General features: G+C 39.2%; 4 protein-coding genes across 5 annotated transcripts; all 4 read right to left on the bottom strand.

The window, feature by feature from the left end:
• Positions 1 to 17: 17 nt before the first annotated feature.
• LOC117498996 (claudin-10-like) lies at positions 18 to 3317 on the bottom strand. Its single transcript, XM_034151221.1, has 5 exons — positions 3013 to 3317; positions 2175 to 2336; positions 2009 to 2090; positions 1402 to 1509; positions 18 to 1331 (listed from the first exon to the last, which is right to left on the bottom strand). The coding sequence occupies exons 1-5, from the start codon at positions 3242 to 3244 to the stop codon at positions 1145 to 1147; spliced, it is 771 nt and encodes a 256-aa protein (XP_034007112.1). The 5' UTR covers positions 3245 to 3317; the 3' UTR covers positions 18 to 1144.
• Positions 3318 to 3735: 418 nt separating this feature from the next.
• Positions 3736 to 5792, bottom strand: LOC117499000 (claudin-10-like). 2 transcript variants are annotated; one of them, XM_034151226.1, is made up of 7 exons: positions 5591 to 5792; positions 5381 to 5481; positions 4837 to 4976; positions 4599 to 4760; positions 4407 to 4494; positions 4227 to 4334; positions 3736 to 4084 (listed from the first exon to the last, which is right to left on the bottom strand). In XM_034151226.1, exons 2-7 carry the CDS (start codon positions 5470 to 5472, stop codon positions 3973 to 3975), a joined length of 702 nt encoding a protein of 233 aa, XP_034007117.1. In that variant the 5' UTR covers positions 5473 to 5481; positions 5591 to 5792; the 3' UTR covers positions 3736 to 3972. The 2 variants fall into 2 exon arrangements, with proteins under 2 accessions (XP_034007117.1, XP_034007116.1); XM_034151225.1 differs by having other exon boundaries at positions 5381 to 5792.
• Positions 5793 to 5889: 97 nt separating this feature from the next.
• si:busm1-52i16.2 (claudin-10) lies at positions 5890 to 9168 on the bottom strand. The gene is made up of 5 exons (XM_034151218.1): positions 8762 to 9168; positions 8514 to 8675; positions 7728 to 7809; positions 7523 to 7636; positions 5890 to 6814 (listed from the first exon to the last, which is right to left on the bottom strand). The coding sequence occupies exons 1-5, from the start codon at positions 8991 to 8993 to the stop codon at positions 6388 to 6390; spliced, it is 1017 nt and encodes a 338-aa protein (XP_034007109.1). The 5' UTR covers positions 8994 to 9168; the 3' UTR covers positions 5890 to 6387.
• Positions 9169 to 13835: 4667 nt separating this feature from the next.
• On the bottom strand, positions 13836 to 16892 carry cldn10a (claudin 10a). The gene is made up of 5 exons (XM_034151602.1): positions 16536 to 16892; positions 15346 to 15507; positions 15127 to 15208; positions 14943 to 15041; positions 13836 to 13965 (listed from the first exon to the last, which is right to left on the bottom strand). The coding sequence occupies exons 1-5, from the start codon at positions 16753 to 16755 to the stop codon at positions 13836 to 13838; spliced, it is 693 nt and encodes a 230-aa protein (XP_034007493.1). The 5' UTR covers positions 16756 to 16892.
• Between the last annotated feature and the right edge of the window lie 2975 nt (positions 16893 to 19867).

The following is a 19867-nucleotide window of genomic DNA, read 5'->3' as shown; positions in this document are numbered from 1 at the left end:
AAGTAATAAAGATTAGCTGCACATCAAACAACATTATAGTTTATTTTGCCTTATAATAATTCAAAATTCTGACGGGCAATTCTGCTAACTACACACTACCTAAAGATTTGATACTTTAACTAATGTAAATTGTGTGGTTTGGCTATGTTTACATGAGTAAATGATTTGAATACTTCCTCCACCGCTGCTTATGGTGTGAGATAAATGAGTAACTATCAGCAGACGGCTTTAGTGTCAGCGCTTCACTCTGACTGGCTGACTTGGCCATGAAGCTCATTTGTAATATGAGCAACTGGGTTTTTATGGAGGGTGACAGCTGTGACTGCTTCCTGTTCTGACACCATGGCCTCCTTGAATATCATTGGCTCTGAGGAAAGAAGTCCACAGTACACCATGCTTCATTTACCAAACCATTTTCAGCTGTCTTTCCTTCATTAGGGTGGAATCTGGGGTTGAATAAGTGATCAGCAATGTGACTTATAGCCACCATAGATACTATGCATACCAAACATCATCATTTGATGGTCTGATTTTGAGTGCCATCTTCTGGCAATCTGGAAGAAGTGCAGAACAACTCTGTAAGATGCCACCAAGTATATACCGGAAAGGAAAGCTAATATGGACACTGAATTCATTTGCTCATCAATAGTTATACTTTCTGAAAGTGTTATCATATACTTATTGAGAATGTTATGTTAATTTAGTTTCATCATAAGTCACGATACTGATGAATAATGTATACATGGAAAGTGATGCATACCTGATGAAGGCAAGACACTAAAAAAGGTTAGATGAAGCATGGAAAGGTCTTCATTTTAAACTCAAATACAAATACAAAGTCGTATCACATGCTGTGAAGGTAATATGAGCAATGTTTCTCCTTTTTGTACTCATTTATACTTTCACCCTGTCTCAAAGGAACAAAGAAGGCAGATAGGACGGGTTAGAGTTAAAGGTGGATGCTCACTGATGAAAAAACAGCTATAATAAATACAAAATATTGACTAATTGCAGCATCAGGATTACCTTTATGCTAATCTAGGTTTACAGAATGCTGTCTGTGGCTTCATATTGAACATCAAGACACTAGAGTGGTATTGATTATTCTAATTCAGTCTTTTAAGTCACTTCCTCAGCTCAGACTTTAGACGAAGCTGTCCCTGTTGAAGGTCGCGCTGGTCTTCGTGGGGGCTCTTGTCCCTCGGCTCTTCCTGCCTTCGTAGTAAAGCGGCGGCCCCATATTCCCTCTGGAGGACGTGTTCGGCAGCAAGTAGGTCCGTCGGGTCCGGGCGGTGGCGTAAGTGGCCGGCCTTCGAGGCCTCTTTGGAGATCTGTTGACACAAATGGTCTAAATAAATATAATAATGGCAATAGGTGAAATATAAGAGGTTTCATATTTACCTTGATGGTAGACCTTCTTTTCCAGAAAAGTAAGTCATCACTGTTGCTCCAGAGATGAGAAGAGTGGAGCCTCCCCAGCCAACGAAAACAGCCGCTCCAATTTCAAATCTGAACAGCAAGTTTGGAGGTTTATCAAGAGTTATGATTCGTTTTTCTTATAGTCTCTGGGTGTTTCTCAATGTCGAGGACGCTTCCTTGGTAGGACATGTCTTCCGAGTCACTTGCTTCAGAAGCGAGGCAAGAATCCTTCCTAGCCTCGGAAAACGAAGAATTGTGGAACAGGCTAACAGGTGTGCGTCATATGCGAGGCCCCGCCTTAAATGGAGCGCGATTTCCGCCAAAGATTTGGAAATTGATCCGTGCGCAAAGCATTGTGGGGATTTTAAGACCGCGGAGGATAAACATGTGCAGCCTCGAAATGTCTCGCTACGAAGGACGCCGGGCTCGGTAGAATTCCAAGGAGCCTGGACATTGGAACAGTCCTTCGGCGGGACTCGATGACGTAGCATCCTTGAAATAGTGGCTCTGGAGCATCCTTCCTTGACATTGAGAAACACCCCTTGTCTCTCAGATCTTATTGTAATCATGCTGCTTAAAAACTACTCACTTCTGTGCCCTGAAAGTTGGATCCAAGAATTCTGTCACGAGTTTATTGGCCCACCATGAGTAGGTGATCATACCACAGAATCCTATCACAAATATAGATGACTTTGAAGTGCAAAACATTCACAAGATTAATACTGAAAAATGTATTTAAATATGTATTATATTACCTGAAACCAGGTAGGTAATACCAGCTGCAAAGGTCACCCTCGCATTGGCAACCTCTGATCCACCGATTTTAGTGCATTTCATCCCCACGAGTGTGAGGACGCCTCCGAAGAAACCAGTGATAACAGAACAGACAGCGAGCGCTCTGCAGGCGTGGAGGAACGCTGAGAGAAAACAGGTGAGACTGAAATAAAGCTTAAAAGGTTTGTACCATAATCCTCTGTGTGACAAAGGGAAATGCAAAATGATGGATGTTATTTTGGAAGTAATGCGGCAGAGGCCTATTCATCCCAAATTCAAAAGGAAGCTACAAAGAAATATTGATAATGCTGCCTTTTTAAAATGTATTTAAAAAAATGTTGGCCCTCTCTATGGAAGCCCATTTCTGCTAATGTGATGGACAAAATATGATCCTGCTAGTCCAAATATTTTATTTGAATATTAACATGACTTAGTATTGCAAAATAAGAGGAACAGTTTCACAATAATTACTTAGTATCTGCAAAGTGTGTCAATATTTTAAGATACTAACTCAAATTTTTTAAAGACTAGGTCATTATTTTGCAGTTAATAATTTATTTTAAATTCATTTGATCATTATGCTGCAGTCCTTACTCATTATTTTTGGATAGTAAGTCATTATTTTGTGGTTACATTTAACTTAGCTGACTCTTAATCAAAGCAACTTACAATGAGAGCAACCAGATACTCGGTCATTATAAAAGTGACTTACAGGATCTTTATTTTTCTTCATAAGGCATCTTATAATTGTTCTTATGTCTGGAAAATGCTTCCACACCTTTTATTTATATAATGTAAGAATTGTTGTGATGATCCTACCAGGCAGGGCCAGCATGGAGGGATAGTCCTTGCAGTCGGAGACCCCCGTGGTGTCGGAGATGCAGTCCCTCCACAGGTTGGAGTAGTAGTTGGAGGTTGTCAGCACGACGCTGCCCACCTCGGAGAAAGTCCAGTACTCTGTGGGGAGAGTGGAGCACACCAGGATCCAGCCACACAGGCAGGACACGAAGCAGCCGATCTCCATGTACATCACCACCGTCCTGTACTTCATGGTGAGATCAAAACTATTGAGGTGTGTTAAATAAAGAGAGTAACATCCACACCATTCACTGTGGGAAACAGGACTGAGCTCTTTGTTGTTCTTTAGGTGTCAGACCTGCAGTGTTGTCATCTTATCTTTTCCAGGTTTTGCCTCGTAAGCATCCTTCGTGTTCCCAGCACTGAGGCAGAAAGGTGAAGGATGACGTCGCACCGGATCATGCTACCATTTGAAGTAACCCTTGTGTTTTGTTTGTCTTCCTCATTGTTGCAAAATCAACCTTTGTTCTTTATAAAAAATACATTCATTATAACCAAAAATGTATCTTACACTTAAAGTGGAAATCATTCACAAAAAAGGAAACATTTAACAGTTTTTGTGTTGTATTGACGATGCATTAAGACAAAAGATAGAAACAGACATGGAAAAGTCTCCACAACCCCAACAGAACATCAAATTAAATAAACAATTATGTCAGAGCTCAGAAAAAGAATCACAAAAGATGAAAATCATTCTTTTTTTTATTGTTTATTATATACATAGCTGATTAGGTATTCGACTTATATAAGGATACACTTAAAACAATAATCACACACTTGGCATTATTAGATTACGTTCTGAGGACTGTTTCTGAAATGAAGGGGGCGGCTTAAGGTACACTGGTGTTATTTACAAAATAAATTATTTAGAAATCTATACAAAACAAGTGTTATTATTTATTAAAAAAATTATCTGAAGTGTTACACAACCACAACCGACACCATCTTGTAGGTGGAGGCGTTTCTGAGGATTATTGACCTTCCACACGTGTGTTCTCCTTTCACACTGATAGGGGGAACCACAGGATGTTTTCTGAAGAGAAAGCAATGTATCAAGTCAGTTTACATTAGTGATTTATTGGTAAATATACCCAAATAGCAATTTATAGTTTCAAATCTCCAGGCTCTCTCATAGGAAAGTGAGATTATTTTTGCGAAATGGTTTGTTAACTTACGTTTTCCAGTGGTTAGCTCTGCATGCAGTTAAGCAGTGAACTGTAGAGCCACTAAGAATAAGGAAACATCCCACCAGGCCAAGGTAGAGGGGGGCTCCAATCTCATAGCTGCGGAGAAAACAATTACATTTTTCTCACTGTTATCTGAATAAAGAGAGTAAATTAGACGCCACACATTACCTCACTTCTGATGGATCTGCTTCACTGCGCAAGAAAGCTGCCAGCACTCTGTGTATGTATAAACAATAAGCAGCCACGTCTGATGAGCCTGCATGAGGGAAAGCCGATGACACACGGGGAAAAAAACAGGAACAACCAGTGAGTATCTGTTCCTGCTAAGATGCTTTGTGATTGCTAACAAATGGTACTCACAGCCGAGCACATGGAAGGCAGATGCTGTTATCAACATCTTGTCTTTACTTCTCTCGTCTCCACCAATGAGTGTGCACTCCAATCCAAAAAAGGTGAGCACTGTGCCAATGCAACCGAGGAACAGGCCGACCATCAGGAGGCCCCTCACTGCCTGGATGTGTGCTGAACAAACAAACACACCTCAGGCTCAATAATTCATTTATTTAGCATTCAAGAAATGGAATGATTATTGACATACTTTTGACTGTCCACAGAACCCGGAAGTCCACACAGTTGACCCGAGCGGTGGAGTCTTCATAGCAGTCCTTCCACAGGTCAGACCAGAACCAGGCTGCCCCCACCACAGAGGAGCCCCCCCGACCCCCCAGCTGGGCCACCCTCCAGTAAGAAAATACATACACAATGAACAAAAACGTTCATTTATGTACATATTGGGCCAGTTTTCAAGAATACTTGAATACTGAATATACTATGACCACCAGGATTGATTATGAATATGTCAACTAACTGAAACTGGAACACTTCCTACATTTCCCACAATGCCACTCAAAAGTATTTGTCATTAGACCCTTCCTGACTCCTAAATGCCCTTAAATGTCACACCTCCCCTTTCATACAGCAATGTGATTATTTTTCTCATCATATCCAAAAGCTGTTTCAAATCGTCACCTAGACTGGTTTCCTTAATTTTTGTATTTTTAGCTTTTTATCTTCAGTCAAGACACTTTTTTAAGAGCTAAAATAAATCAAGTGCGATTTGTCGAATAGTTTTTTTTGCCTACCTCCAGCGGTCCATAGCCAGAGTGAAGCCTACAAAGCCCCATCCCAGAATGCAGAGCAGCAGGGCCAGGATCTGAGCCAGTCTCCTCCACATGCCCTCACTCTGGTAAACACAACAGCCTTCTCTCATTAGGCACTAAAAATGACTAAGATGTTTACACTCTTTAGATGAAAAGTAGAGCCAATATTGCCAGATGTGCTTGTCTCCCTACCTTGTAAAGGAAGTAGTCCACTAAGAAGTTAAGAAAGTAAAAGCCGGAATTGTTCAGTCCTCTAAGAGCAGCTGCTTGTGTATTTGTGTCACAGTTTACATAGCTGCAAGAAAGATAGTGTTTACTGTCAACCAGTCTGCCTGGTAGAGTGAGTTGTTGTCAGAAAGGCTGCCAGCGTTAAAGGAATGAGAAGTATGCCTCAGTTATTTGTTTTATCGAATGGTATGATGTCTAGGTGTGCCACGTAATCGATGATAAACAGGAACTACAAGCTGCAGGAATCTCGTCAGTAAACATTCCTGTTGCACAATGTTTATTCACAACAGATTCATACATTGAATAGAAAATCTCTCTCTCCTGCTTTAATGACTTAAGAAAAGGTGAAAAAAGGTTTTTCCAGGTTAACCTTAAAAAGTTACAAAAGGGAATTTTTTCTTTTACAATGTAATCTTTTGAATGAAAACAGGTGGGGAGAAATAGCTCTGGCAGTGATTTATTTGTTTCTTCATTTAAGCCACAGGAGGCTGATTGTTGTTCTAAATAGGACTAGATGCATTTGTGTTTCTTTCCAGGTGAGTTTTAATTTCTCCACACACTCTAACACAATGTGTTTTCGCAAGTTATGTAACATTACTGTCATATAATAATGGTATTACAAACACACACAAATCTTGACACAAATCCCTTTTTTCTACCTGGTTTTGGGACATAAAGACAGGATAAAAAAACAGACTTAGAAAATGAATCAGCAGAACTCTTCCCCTTCTTCTCTGGGCTTCCATTGATCTCACATTTGCTCATATATAAGAGTTTTTGAGGAACGGTTTAGCTCCGCTCCTTGAGCTTCCTGACAGCGATGAAACTGTCCTGCTGCTGCCGCTGCTCCTTGACCCGGACACAGTTGATGCGCCAGACATCGATGAGACCACGGACTCCGACCCTGACCTTGACCCTGACCCTGACCTGGACCCCGCAGACCGTGCTGACTCAGTAGACCTGGAGGTTCGCCCTGTCTTCGATGACCGCCCTGATTTGGCCGCGCGTGCAGATTTGGATGTGCGTCCTGACCTGGAGGAAATGTCCGACAGGTCCGAGCGCTCAGACCTGGACGACAGCTCGGACACGGAGGACAGTTTAGTCTTGGAGGTGATCTCGGACACTGAGGACAGAGCTGTGGTGGACTTGTTCTGCTCCACATCTGGTAGTGCCTTGACCGTTATTACTCTGCGAAGAGAAACGCATTGATGTCAAGCAGATCAAGGCAACAATCAGTGTCTTTGTCTTCAGAGGTTTGTTGATTGAATTTTATAGTTGCTGGTTGGTGTATTTGAAGAGAGTAGAAAACAAGAGAGAAAAGGAGATACGAAGAGAAGAGAGGAGGGAACAGGAGAGGATAGGAGGAAACAAGAGAGCAGAGGATCAAAATGGAAATTAGGGGAGGAAACAGGAAAGGAGGAAACATAAGAGAGGAGGGAAGAGAATGAAAGAAGAGGAGAGGAAGACTGAGGAGGAGAGAAGGACACAAGAGAGGAGATCATGAAACAGGAGAGGAAGAGGAAATAAGAGAGAAAACGGGGGAAACAGTGGAGGAAAAGGATAAACATGAAAGAGCATGATGTGTCATTAACTTGAAATCTTGTAGATGTATTCTCTGCGCTCCTTCAGTGCTTAAATGAATCCACAGCAAGCAGTTGTTTCCCACCCTTTTAACAACCTCCTCTGCCTGTTTACAGCGATGGCTTCAGGATGTTACACGGTGGGTGGGTGGGAGGGTTCCCACAGTGCACATCTGCATCTGCATTTAACTTGCTCGTGCATTTTTGATGAGTCATTCCACCCGAGCACACGGGAGAATGATATTTATTGAGGAAGCGGAGAGAGGAGTTATTTATTCACTTCCCCCAACATGTTACAACATGTGTCTGTACTCACTTCACCTCTCCTCCATAGAGCGGCGTGCACACTGACCACAGGTAGAAGAAACCTCCAGCCATGTGGAAGGCAGAGCCCACCCATCCCAAGAACATGGGGGTGCCCAGGTCGTACCTATATGATGGTTGAGAGATTCATATTTTAGTTTTAATGTTTTTTCTAGATGACACAGGTTACATAGCTACATTAAGGGCTGTTAACTTACTTCAGTCCATCAAAGTCCGGGTTGAAGTATTCTACTGAGACATACTGGGCGTACACTGCATACCCACATGTGGAGAGCACACCTTAAGAGAAATCATATATTTAGAATATATTATTAGCATAGCTGATGTAGCCAGGAATATTAGAACGAGGCATCAGTGTTTCCTAACCTACGGGTAGGGACCCAAAAGGTGCGCACAAGATACATCTAAAAGGGTCACAAAATGTTGCAAGATATAAAAAAAAGAGTATAAAATGCTCTTAAATTGTGCACAAATAGCTCAATTCTAGCAATTACCCAGTCACAAGACAACAATATGGAACCTGTTTAAAACAATATAACAGGTGTTTGAATGTCAGTATGTACAGAGATCATCAGAGGAGTTGATTTTGATTAACTTGCAGAACTCAAGAGTTTCCGTGATGGTTACTCTGTCTTTACAGAGTTAGTTTGAATTCACCAAAGTCATAAAATATAATAAACCAACCTTATTGAGCTAAATGCTACTTCAAAATCCAATAATATTTAGCAGCTATTGTATGTACTCTGTTGACCGTGTTAGCTTGGATGCTAACATACTGGTAACCATGAAACACAAAGCAGAGAATCATTCACTAGTTATTACAGTCAATAGCTTTGCAGGTATTTACCAGGACATTAACAAAGCATTGGAAAGTTTAATCTGGTAATGGTGCTAGAAATTAAGTTAAATAACATGTAGACAACACACACTCACATATTCGACTCTATCTGCTGACTGTCTCCTTATTAAAACGAGATATTTACCGCTGATAACGTGGAAACATCCGCCAACGTATATCTTCTTGTGCTTTGACCTGTCTTTTCCCCCGATGAAGGTGCACTCCATTCCCAACAGACTGAGCACGAATCCCAGCATACCAAGGGAAAGAGCTGACATCAGCAGGCCTCGCACTATCTGGATGTGGCCTGGAGTCACACAGTAAGACACAAATGGATGTTAATGAAAGGTTGGATGCTAGTTGGATGCTTTGTTTTAGACGTGTTTGTTTTACCCTCCACAGACCACAGCACAGGGTAGTCGTAACAGTTGGTGACAGCTGTTGAGTCTGTAAAACAGGATCTCCACAGGCTGGACCAGTACCAGGCCACCTTGAGGATGGAGGAGCCCCCCATGCCCCCGATGGAGGTGATCTTCCAGCCCTCCATGGCCATGGTGCAGGCCACGAAGATCCATCCTAAAACTGTCATCAGGAATCCCCAGATCTGGACCACACGGATCTTCATCTCAGGTGAGTTGATCTCCTATCTAGTTTTCAGATCCAAAGCCACTCATTTAGAATCCAATATCTCTTTTTGATCCGTCTTCAGACCCTCGAGACGTGTGCATCCCAAGCTGAACGTCTACTTTTGGCCTCCTACTCAGCGGCTTGTCTCAGAAAGAAAAAAGAGGACGACTGCATCACAGGTACAAATCACTGGGTGTGCTGATGTTTTCCAGGTATCACTTTACATGTGGGTGAGAGGCAACAGTCGCTCAGGTTCTCATGGGCCACAGTTGACAGTTGTCAAGTTTGAATCTGGGCTGAGAGTGCTCATCTAAGCATTTATCTCCAATTACAAAAAACAGCTTCATCCCCCGTCTGACTTTCCCTCATGGGCATACACAGTTTAAAAGAGAAAATATCTGTTTATAGCATCAGTTCATTTATCATTAGCATATGAATAAATACCTAATTAAAGGTGTATTCCAGCAGTTTTGTATAGCTCGTCCATAAATAGAGAGGCGAAGTCCCGCCCATCTACTTCCGACCCATGGGACCTTATTTCGGAAAAATTATGTATTGAAGTCAATGGGGAGAGAAAGATTATCTTTCGATCCCGTTTGAATTGTGCCACGAATTACACATGATGTTTGTCAATCTTAACAAATAATTTCCATGTCAAAAAAGTCACAGTTTGTCGTAAAACTGTTGAAATATAAGACTATGAAAAATACGCAACTAGAAAGACTACAAATCCCAGAATCCCGGTCCTGCATGCTGGCTCTTACGAACCGACTAACTCCCCTTGTGTGTATGTACAGCTCTCAACATGCCCAGACTTGTAGTGATTTTCACCTCTTTTAATACTTTCCGCCTCATTCTGAAAGAAAGAAGTGAAATGTGCCAACGTGACGGCCGTCTTGGTGTGTGGTGCGAGACGAGAGATGTAGTTCATTGAGCGGTTTCACACAAAAAAAAGTGTTACTTCACAGTTTTACGACACATTTTAATTTTTTTGACTTGTAAAATGATCTTTTAAATTGACAAACATCATATGTGTAATTCGTGGCACAATTCAAACGGGATCGAAAGATAATCTTTCTCTCTCCATTGACTTCAATGCATACTTTTTCCGAAATAAGGTCCCATGGAGGTCCCCCGGAAAGGGAGGGACTTCGCCTCTCTATGTTGGGGACTCTCAATAGACACGTTTTTTTTTCACAGCTTTAAGTCCCTATTTTTTCTTACAATTTCCATAAACACAAGATCCTAATTTCCCACAATGCCATTCCATAGAGAGTAACAATCCTTTATAAGATCCTCCCTGTTTCCTAAAGGCCCCAAAAAACCACACCTTTAGTTGATTGCAATACGGCGCAATTCCTAGCTGTACTGCGTAAAGGAGCTTTTGATGTTTTTTGCTAACTGATACAAGAACGCACAGTTTTATAATCTCTACAACATTGCATCTATGATTTTTGCATTTACCATAGATGTTCACCGATATTACATCTCTTGAGATTTGTCCTACTGCACTAGTGACCTTTACATGTTCCAGGAAATATGTAACGCCACTGTGACCTTAGCTCGTTGAAGCATCTTTCTTCATCCCCTCAGGCTTTAAGCTGCTAGTTATTAGTCATTTTACCAGGACCTCACTGTGCTGCGGCTCATAGTTACATCAGAACGTCTTTGTGCTGTACTAATTAGAGTTAAATCTGAGGTAATGAGAGGTGGGGCGGGTGATGAATGTTCGGCGGTGATGAGAGAGCTGCTCTTTGTTTCTTACTCCTCGCGGATTATGCTACGTTATTGGTATTGGTGGGGTGATATTGGAAACTGTTGGCCGCTGGGAAGCTTTAATTGGTTTTGTGAGGGTGATTTAATTCGCTTTAATTAGCATGACTCTGGGAAAAAAAACTGAAATGAGCAACAGAATGCTTATGTCGCTTTATGAAAACAAAAGAAAGTAAAAGAATTACAACAAATTGAGTCAAATGTATGAATTTAATGAAAGGCACACTTTATCTTACTTTTTCTTTTACGAAAACACTTTTTTTAACCCTTAGATGCCCGAGTGACTGGACCCTACACTCTTCCATAAGTGGGTCAAAAAGGACCCGTATTAGAATAATATGTGTTTTTATGCCATTTTTGTCATTTTGGTTAAGAAAAATCACTTGTATAATATTTAGTATTATATTTTGGTTCACACTAGAAATATTTAATATTTCACTATTTATAATTTTAGAAAATAAAATAAATTACATTTTGAAAAAAAACGTTTTGAACATATCGATGCAAAGATCTCCGCTATTCTGAGACCCTCACAGTATTCCAGTCCCTTTTCAAAACTCATCCCTCTAACCTTCCCTTATATTGTAAAGCGATTTTGAGTCCTTGAAAAGCCCTATAAAAATATAATGTATTATTATTATTATTATTATTATTATACTGACAGGTATCAGATCTTGCTGTGTAAAATAATCTTCCTGAGAGGTGTCACTTGTGATGTAGTCTGTGTGGTCGACAGTGAATTTATTCCTGACAGCAACAGGTGCTAAGAATCAAAGGTTCCCATTGGATCCCATAGGAAATGCATGCGGGTCATTTTTGACCCACTTATGGAAGCTTGGGGTAGAAATACAAAAACTACAATTTCTTAAAATGTAAATTTAAAATGTAAATGGCATGATATCCAAAACATGTTTTTGGAGGAATAGCTGGAATATGAAATGATAAAAAAAAATGTAATTACAAAGATACTTCAAGAACACCACCTCACCGGGTCAAAAAAGACCCACTTATGCATCTAAGGGTTAATTAAGAGAAACATGAATGAAAAAACTGAAACACTAAAACAAAATCACCTTAAAAACACTTCATATTTTCTAATTAATTTCATTATTGTACGGAAAAAACCTAGACTGTCAAATAATATACAAAGATAAATCATTTGTAATTCTACTCTAAATGTTTTTGTGTGCAAACCAGCTGCATAACCTTTACCACCTTTCCAGATGAATGTATTGCTCTCATCATTTCTATTTGCAATACATCCTACTAAAATAATGTAATGTTTGATTTAAATAATGAATTGATTGTTATTCAAATAGTCCACAATAAAATTCACAAATGTCTTTCTTAAGAAAATAATCAGATTATTAATTAATCTAATGTTACCCACTACAAAGAAGCAAATCAGATTCTATAAAACAGAAACATCACTGAGTTATACCTACACTCTTAGACAATTCTTTAGTAGGCAAAACATTATGGAATCATTTAAACTAACATGATTAATGAATGCATCTACTGTTGTTTTGTATTAATGTGCATTTGCACTGCTCTCTGCTGGTGTGATTGCAGTAATGGCTCCGTCTCTTCAGACTTCCTCGTGTTGCTGCTTCAGTGAACATCTTCCCATCAGAGATCAATAACTAGGTCAGTGGTTTCTTACCTTGTTTGTAAACCCTTCTGCTATACCTCACGTTTATTTTAATTATTTTTCAAAGCATGAAGATGTAAAGCTATACAATCCAAATATTAGACAAGCACTCACAAAAGCTTCTGCGCTGGTACTGTTTGTGTTTTTAAAAGGAAAGAAATGTGTATGAAATCTCAAGTAAATAGGTAAAAAGTGAAGCACTTAACGTTGCATTTTCTGTTACCGGTCAGTTCCAAGTGGCTTCATCATACTAGGGTTAATTTTAAAAAGAAATGATAAGTAACTAAGATATAACTTTTGTAAGCGGTTATATTTCCAAATATTCTATCAAGAGAACATCTTTTGAGCTAGAAGGTGTTTGATTCATCAAATCTGCACTCTCAGCGTCACTTTATGTAACTCAGACACTACAATACCACCATTATATCAGAGAGCATTGTGCCGAGCCCGGGACACCTGACACTGTTTTACGGATGTAAGGCGCCAGAAAGCACCGGGGCGCTGCTCCCTGCCAGCTGGTTCTAACCCCAGGGCCAGGAGGTTTTCGTAACATAGCCTGGGGTTCCTATTGATAATAATTCCTAGGTGGAGATGGATGACTGATATGAGGGGAAACCTCCGGTCTGGCCTCCTGCTCTGCATAGGGGGTTATTTAAGGGGTCAGATGTGACCTCCTGACCTTTGGAGGTCAGATCAATCGATCCAAGAGACCAAGAAATGCGATGCAGCTATTAGCTGAAGGTGTTCTCGATTGCCTTAAATCAGCAGGAGAGGATTCAATGAAATTATATCCTTTCTACCCAGGTTTGAATAAGTAATCCATTTGTTTTTTTGTTACTTCTTTGTCACAATGATTGAATTGTGTTGCTTCCAAAACTGCATGCTTATAATGTTTAATACAGCTTTAAATTATAATATATTTTGTTTAAAAATAAAATTTTAAAATTATTTATATAATGTAGGCACACACAAAACAAATCGTTGTTCTTGTTATCTGTTCGATATCCTCTGGTTTCAAGAGGAAAATATTCTATAAAAATGCTGCTAAAAATCTACGTCCACTTGGACTTCAACTCAAAAATTATAAAATAGAGATTTTATGTGTCTATGTAAAGCACAAATGACCAGCTTGTTGAAGGTGACCGGAGAGTTTGAACAGTGCCAAACCACATTTCCTGCCCTGAAAAAAAAAACGGTCTTATATTATACAGTCATTGATAGAAATGTCCCAAAATTGAGCCATAACTCAAGATGAATCTGGACACTTTAAACTCAAGAGAATATGTAAACTGATACATTAATTATTGTTTCCAGGAACAGAAGTGAATGAATGTTATTCATGTCCTTTGCTTTCACTGGTGAATTCTGGTGAGCACAAACTCTTATGATAATATCCATGTAGAAAGAAGTTTGATGTCACACATAAGCATTTCTTCCAAACTGCCTCGATGGCTCCCCTGGTTCCTTGTGGAGGCGGTTGACTGTCTTGCTTTGTTTGTGGCGTGCTGTAGAAAATGATGCAGCTCCAGTGTAGGAGTATTCAGCCCTACAGAGAGAAACAAAAGGATAAGAAATGAAGCCCGTTTAAAACACAAAATACATGTTATTTTTTTTAGATAAGCATCTTTTGGTATATCACGTCGGTAGAGCTAATAATTCAGGAGAACCATTTAGTGCTGCCATGCTTAAATGTTGTCCGTGGAACCTGCTTAACAGTAAAAGAGAACCAAATCAAGCTTTTTATTGTTCAAATGTTCTATCTTGCTTTCTTACTCTTGGTTCATTGATGTAGCCACAGAATGACAAGAATAACTGCCTTTAGCTATGCTAGCAGCTCTGCTAGGCTGTACTAAGGGACAGCTTAATGCTAACAAGCTCACAATGCTAACATGCTGTTGTTTACCAGGTTTCAAGTTTACACTAGTTTAGCAGGTTAGCATGCTTTCATTTGCTTAACAATCACTTAACAATGAGTACGGCTAAGGCTTGATTTAATTAGTTGTCTAGTTATTTCATAATGAAAACCTAGCTGAAAATGATATTTATCTTAGTCTTTATTCACAATATAACCACCATATTAAGCAGGACTTACTAAAACATATTCTGACCCAAAGATTTCACCGAAAGAGAAAGCTAGCAGTCTTTATCTGATGCAACATTTCCTTTTAGCTACCCTCAGTCAAGGTGACTTTCACTTGGAAACATGTCTTACTACTGGACTGTAACAAAGAAAACATTCAGCCTCTGTCGGCCACAATACTAATCAAAAATGACGATTATACAATCTGCCCTGTAGGTTCAACGATTATGAGACAAGATGTTGAGAGAGATTATTGCATGTTTACCATTGCTGCCATCTCTTCATTGCAGTTAAAGTAATTATTTAAATTGCCTGATTGAGTAAGCAACTAAGTGCAGTTTAGAGTTCGTCCAAATCAGATTTCTTCTAAACCCTTGTTGCTGATGACAGATGGGGGATCACATTGATAGCATCTAGAATGTTAGAAAAATCAAGCAATTTACCTGGAACCTTCAGACAGGGAGAGACAGAAGACAAGACCTCCGAGGATACACAGCACAGATCCAGCCCAGCCGATAAAGAGAGCTGCTCCCAGTTCAAACCTGAAGAGGAAAAGGAAGACATATGTGACTGGACTTCCTTTGATCTGCTGTGAAACAAATATTTCCTTTAATCTTGAATTCTTACTTCTGAGCAACAAAGAGGGGGTCAAAGAAGTCAGTTGTGATCCTGTGAGCATATATGGAGCATGCAGTCATGCAGCAGAGGCCTGCAAAGAGAAATAAGAGGACTGAAATCAAAGCAAAAAGAACTGATCATGTAATTCAGTGAAATGTAGTCCTAAGTTGAACAGCTTCCTTAACATGCAGCTACATTCCCAATATATACAGAGACAGAGAAAGGTACCGCTGAGAATGAAGTGGAAACCCGACAGGACCGCCAGACGAGCCTTGGTGGACTCCGAGCCTCCTATTTTTGTGCACTTCATTCCTATCAAGGCGAAGATGGCACCAAAGAAACCCAGACATACAGCTGCGATCATGAGACCCCGACACACCTGGATATAGGCTTAGAGATACACACAAGGGGGGATGACTTAAGTTAGTGGTTCCAAAGTCTTTAAAAAAGATTATCTTTATGTCTGGAAGCTAAATGTAAAGCTACATCCAGCATCTGGTTAACTTGGTTTTGCACTAAGACTTTAAACTAACGGAAACGGCTAGCCTGACTATATATGTCTCTGTCTTTTTTTCATTCATAAATATTTATTTCTAACCAAAACCAACATTTAAAACCAAAAATCTAAGCTTAGCTAACTATATCCTCCTACCTGTTGCTTTATATATATTGTACAGATAAGAGTGGTATCAGTCACTTCTCATTGGCAAGAAACTTGGAAGAAATGTATTTAAAAAAAATCACACTATTCTTATTAAATCAAAGTAAAGACTATAGCAAAGGTACATTTGATTTCAGTCTTGGATATGTGAGTTTCTGTATTTGGATAAATACTTTATAACCAGCATATTGTAAGAGCTGAGGTTAAACATCTAATATTGGAGAATGTTTTTTAGAAGAAACTCACAACCATGCCGAAATAAATGACATATCCATTAACACAGCCAAAATCATCACAAAACAAAAGGCAAAGAAGTGCATTAAGTGATGTATACAGATCATAGGAGTTTTAAAACTGCTGTACAGCATGACTGCTTTGAAATACATAGTTTTTACTCAACAGGTAGTGACCACAGATAATAGTTAGTATCTTTGTAACCACACAAATGTATAAATTGCCTTCAGTTTATTTGAATTATAGCAATACCTTTGCTTATTGTTAATGGCAAGACATGGGAAGTGACGAGTGACCTTTGTATGACTGTGGGACTTTATATGACTTAATTCGGACACATTAAGAGGCTGTATCAGTCCACCTAAGCTTAGTTACTGAATTGACCTCTTGTACCCTTACAATGCTGGTAATTCACCCAAAAACAACAGGTGTTTTGGGCATCATTGCTTTGACTAGATGACTAGTTGCATATGCACATCAAGATATATCTCTGTAACATCAACAAAAACCAACTCCAACTCACGATCAAGAGCCAGCATCGAAGGAAAGTCCTTGCAGTTGGACACCCCGGTGGAATCAGTCACACATGTTTTCCATAGGTTGGACCAGAAGGTAGCCGTAGTGATGACCGTCCCGTCCACAGAGGACACCTTCCAGTAGTCTAACGGCAGGATGGAAGAAACCAGGATCCAACCAGAGATGGCCAGGATGAAGGCTACAATCTCTGTTGCCATGTTCCCCATTTTTCCTGCGGCTTGGATGTCCCGACTGGGACAGGACGGAGATCTATCCCCCAGTAGGGACACAGAGAGGAGGTGGGAGGGTCGGCCCGAGACAGGTGCGTCAGTGTTGTTTCTTCTGGAGAATTCTGCTTCTCGTCCACCTGCCAAGCATCGATGCCTGAAAATCAATACTTAAAAGTGCATGGCCTTCTTGGACACACAATCAGTAGCTGTATATTGTGTTTGTGTGTGGTGGTGGGAGGGTGCACGGTAGCCATCACTCCACACAATGTGCAAGGGGATCTGCAAGAGGAGGAAGTCTTTAATTGAAAGGATCTGAAACGATTTTGACAGAGAAGAAAACACAAGATTAGGAACAGAGATAGGGTTGACTGAATGAATGATGTGGCTCAGTTCTGCACCAAAATACAACAATCCAGTACTTCAGGTCCTCGTTGCAGCAGCAATAGGTGAAGGCAATGCAATATAACTCCACACTAGTTGCACAGCATTACAGCTCCATCAAGTGGCAGAAAGGAAAGGATGCTTCAAATATCAGGAACGTCATCTTATCTCTTTGCTTCTAGTTAAGCAAACCGAATATTATATCAGGGCCTGTAATTGTAGTCCGCTTTTCACACTCCGGTGTGAAAGCGGCTTAGTAGCCTACAGGACTGCCTAGCATTAGCGTGTTAGCATTGTGTAGGTCTAAACAGAGCTGCTAGCCTGGTGGGAGACACTTCATATTTTTGGTCAAGTTACATTTTTTTGCTAATAATGGAGAAACAAATTGTCATTAACGTTTAACTATGTATTTCAATTTCTCTGCTTGTATGCTTATTTTACTTTCTGCAGCATGTGGTCTTAACTATAGTTTTAAAGAAGAAAGAATATGTTTATTTTGCTTAACCTAAAATGTATTTTAGTAAGATATAAAACACCCCCCAGTTAAATGTAATGCTGCAGCTTTACCTGTTCTACTGCTAAGGTTAGCTCACATTACTCTGGATACTGCTGTGGGACATTTAGCTGACTTTATGACTTTAACCTTTGCTACTGAATGTGTTTCCATTTAGTCTTGTCTCTTTCGACCACATTGGTCATGTAAAAGTTACACTTTAACTGCCTTGCTTGAACTTTTATAACTGTCACAGGTTAGTCAATGTGCGTTTGGTCTTTTCAGCTGGTAGTTCATTTGTATTGTGACAAACCTATATTTAAGAGCATTATAGCACTATTTTCAGGGTAGCATTTTCTGACCTTTAAGTTAAGTAAAAGTACCAATACCACACAAATAAAAACTATTGTGAATGCTAAAAAGCCCCTTAGATAAGGTCAAACTCTCTGGTGTCTCTGTGATCTATACAAATGAATCAAAAACAAATATTTTGTAATGACTTAATCTAAAAGTGACTAGAACTGTTAAATACATATAGTAGATTACAAGTATAAATACAAACATAGGGAGGTCAAAGTACAAAGTAGGACAGTATAAGTAAAGTAGCATTCCATTTCAGTGTTTTCATGAATGCTTTCCTTTTTTTAAGCTCAATCATAATTTCTTTATATATATTTGTAATGGTTGAGTTTCTCTACCATCTTCATCCCTTGTGCATTCTTAATTCATGCTTTACAGTTGATGTTTTTTGTGAATGTAATCTATTTGTTCATAGTCTGTTCTGTGCTGTCTTTACATCACACTTTGTGATAAAGACGTGTTGTTACTGTGGATGACATGATTTGATTTCATACTGTCATTGTCATCGACAGTAAGATGAGCAGCAACAAAGCATAGAAGTAAAACAAATCCTCCCTCTGGCTGGAATTTACAAGTAAAAATATAACATGTTGAGCAATGTGAATAATCAATCCTGTGAGCAGAATTAGGCAGCCAGCCAGGTACTAATACATTAAATCCTAATCTTGTACTTAAAACTGAAAACTTTTTTGAAACAAGGATTAGGTTTTAAGCTCTTTTTGTCAAGAAATAGGGATTGTTTCCGGGGGAAATAATTACCCCAAACATTTGCAAACATTCTACTCGGTCCGTGGTCAGTTTCTGCGTGGGGTCAGTTAACTGTATATGTATGCAGCTTTCAAACAGTCAGCCTTCTAGGAAAACTACAGCCAGGTGTGTTTAAATGACAGTGAGACGGTGCTCAGAATATTGTTACTCAAATCTCTAGATATTTGAAGCCGTGAGTCGTTTCCATGGGCGCTGTTGCCGTGCAATCTCAGAGGGGACCCTAATCCTGTAAATCTACCAATGAAAGGGAAGCAGCTGGCACAGGTTGTTATCTGTGTTAACCTGTTGGTGACATCCCATTAACAGCTACATATGATAAGATAATTATGTTTACCTTTCAACTGACCTGGAAAACAGTCATTGTGTAAATGCAGCATATATATACACAAATTATGTCATTTGGGAGAAAAACATTTTGACACAATCTTGAATTCAGTTTCCAATACAATCATATAGTACATATCCCCAGAATTATGTAACTTTATCAGTATTCAATATTTCATTTTTAAACCCTAAACATGCTGTACAGTGGACAATAGTTAAATGTGGAATCAATATAGAAAATCAATTATAGAAAATTCAGACTATTTTCTTTATATTACATTTAAGTTTTCACATTTTAATGAACATTTAGCATACATTAACAATAACAAATATTATTTACTGTTTTACCTTTGTAAGCAAGATATTAAAACACATTTCCTATTTTAATGTTGTCATAAAATGTCCATAAGATTATGTGAAAATTACAATAGTAATTGGATTATTACATTTTCATTGATATATTTCCAAATACCCCATACATTTTAATTATTGAAGTTTATATTATCAATGTAATAATGATAAAAGGCTTCCATACTTTTTGACTGTTTATAGCACTTTGTACTAACAAGCTTGCATGGAATTGCATCATATAGTGCAAAAGTGAAATCTCCCCTGTAATGCTGCATTCTTTATATTTACGTACTGTTTTTTACATTAACGTTCTCCCTATGAAGGATTTAATAGACAAATGTTTTCACATGGTACTGTGTGTAACAGTTTATTCAATCTGAATCAAAACAGACATGCCCTATATCTTGTAACCTGTTGTTAAAGGGAAACAAA

The sequence above is a fragment of the Trematomus bernacchii genome, unplaced genomic scaffold (assembly GCF_902827165.1).
Source record: "Trematomus bernacchii unplaced genomic scaffold, fTreBer1.1, whole genome shotgun sequence".
NCBI classification, from domain to species: domain Eukaryota; kingdom Metazoa; phylum Chordata; class Actinopteri; order Perciformes; family Nototheniidae; genus Trematomus; species Trematomus bernacchii.
The sequence above is the reverse complement of the archived record's forward strand: the minus strand, read 5'-3'. Positions and strand labels throughout refer to the sequence as shown.

Excerpts from the sequence above, each read along its gene's own strand:
- LOC117498996 (XM_034151221.1), bottom strand. The coding sequence starts at position 3,244 with ATGAAGTACAGGACGGTGGTGATGTACATGGAGATCGGCTGCTTCGTG. Across the intron at positions 2,337-3,012 it reads CTCCATGCTGGCCCTGCCTG|CGTTCCTCCACGCCTGCAGA; the intron begins GTAGGATCATCA and ends GTTTTCTCTCAG. Across the intron at positions 2,091-2,174 it reads TATTACCTACCTGGTTTCAG|GATTCTGTGGTATGATCACC; the intron begins GTAATATAATAC and ends TATTTGTGATAG.
- si:busm1-52i16.2 (XM_034151218.1), bottom strand. The coding sequence starts at position 8,993 with ATGAAGATCCGTGTGGTCCAGATCTGGGGATTCCTGATGACAGTTTTA. Across the intron at positions 8,676-8,761 it reads TGTGCTGTGGTCTGTGGAGG|GCCACATCCAGATAGTGCGA; the intron begins GTAAAACAAACA and ends GTGTGACTCCAG. Across the intron at positions 6,815-7,522 it reads CTCTATGGAGGAGAGGTGAA|AGTAATAACGGTCAAGGCAC; the intron begins GTGAGTACAGAC and ends TTCTCTTCGCAG.
- cldn10a (XM_034151602.1), bottom strand. The coding sequence starts at position 16,755 with ATGGGGAACATGGCAACAGAGATTGTAGCCTTCATCCTGGCCATCTCT. Across the intron at positions 15,508-16,535 it reads TTCGATGCTGGCTCTTGATC|CCTATATCCAGGTGTGTCGG; the intron begins GTGAGTTGGAGT and ends TGTATCTCTAAG. Across the intron at positions 15,042-15,126 it reads CCCCTCTTTGTTGCTCAGAA|GTTTGAACTGGGAGCAGCTC; the intron begins GTAAGAATTCAA and ends TTTCCTCTTCAG.
- LOC117499000 (XM_034151225.1), bottom strand. The coding sequence starts at position 5,508 with ATGAGAGAAGGCTGTTGTGTTTACCAGAGTGAGGGCATGTGGAGGAGA. Across the intron at positions 4,761-4,836 it reads GGTTCTGTGGACAGTCAAAA|CACACATCCAGGCAGTGAGG; the intron begins GTATGTCAATAA and ends TTGTTTGTTCAG. Across the intron at positions 4,495-4,598 it reads TGCCTTCCATGTGCTCGGCT|GCTCATCAGACGTGGCTGCT; the intron begins GTGAGTACCATT and ends TCCCTCATGCAG.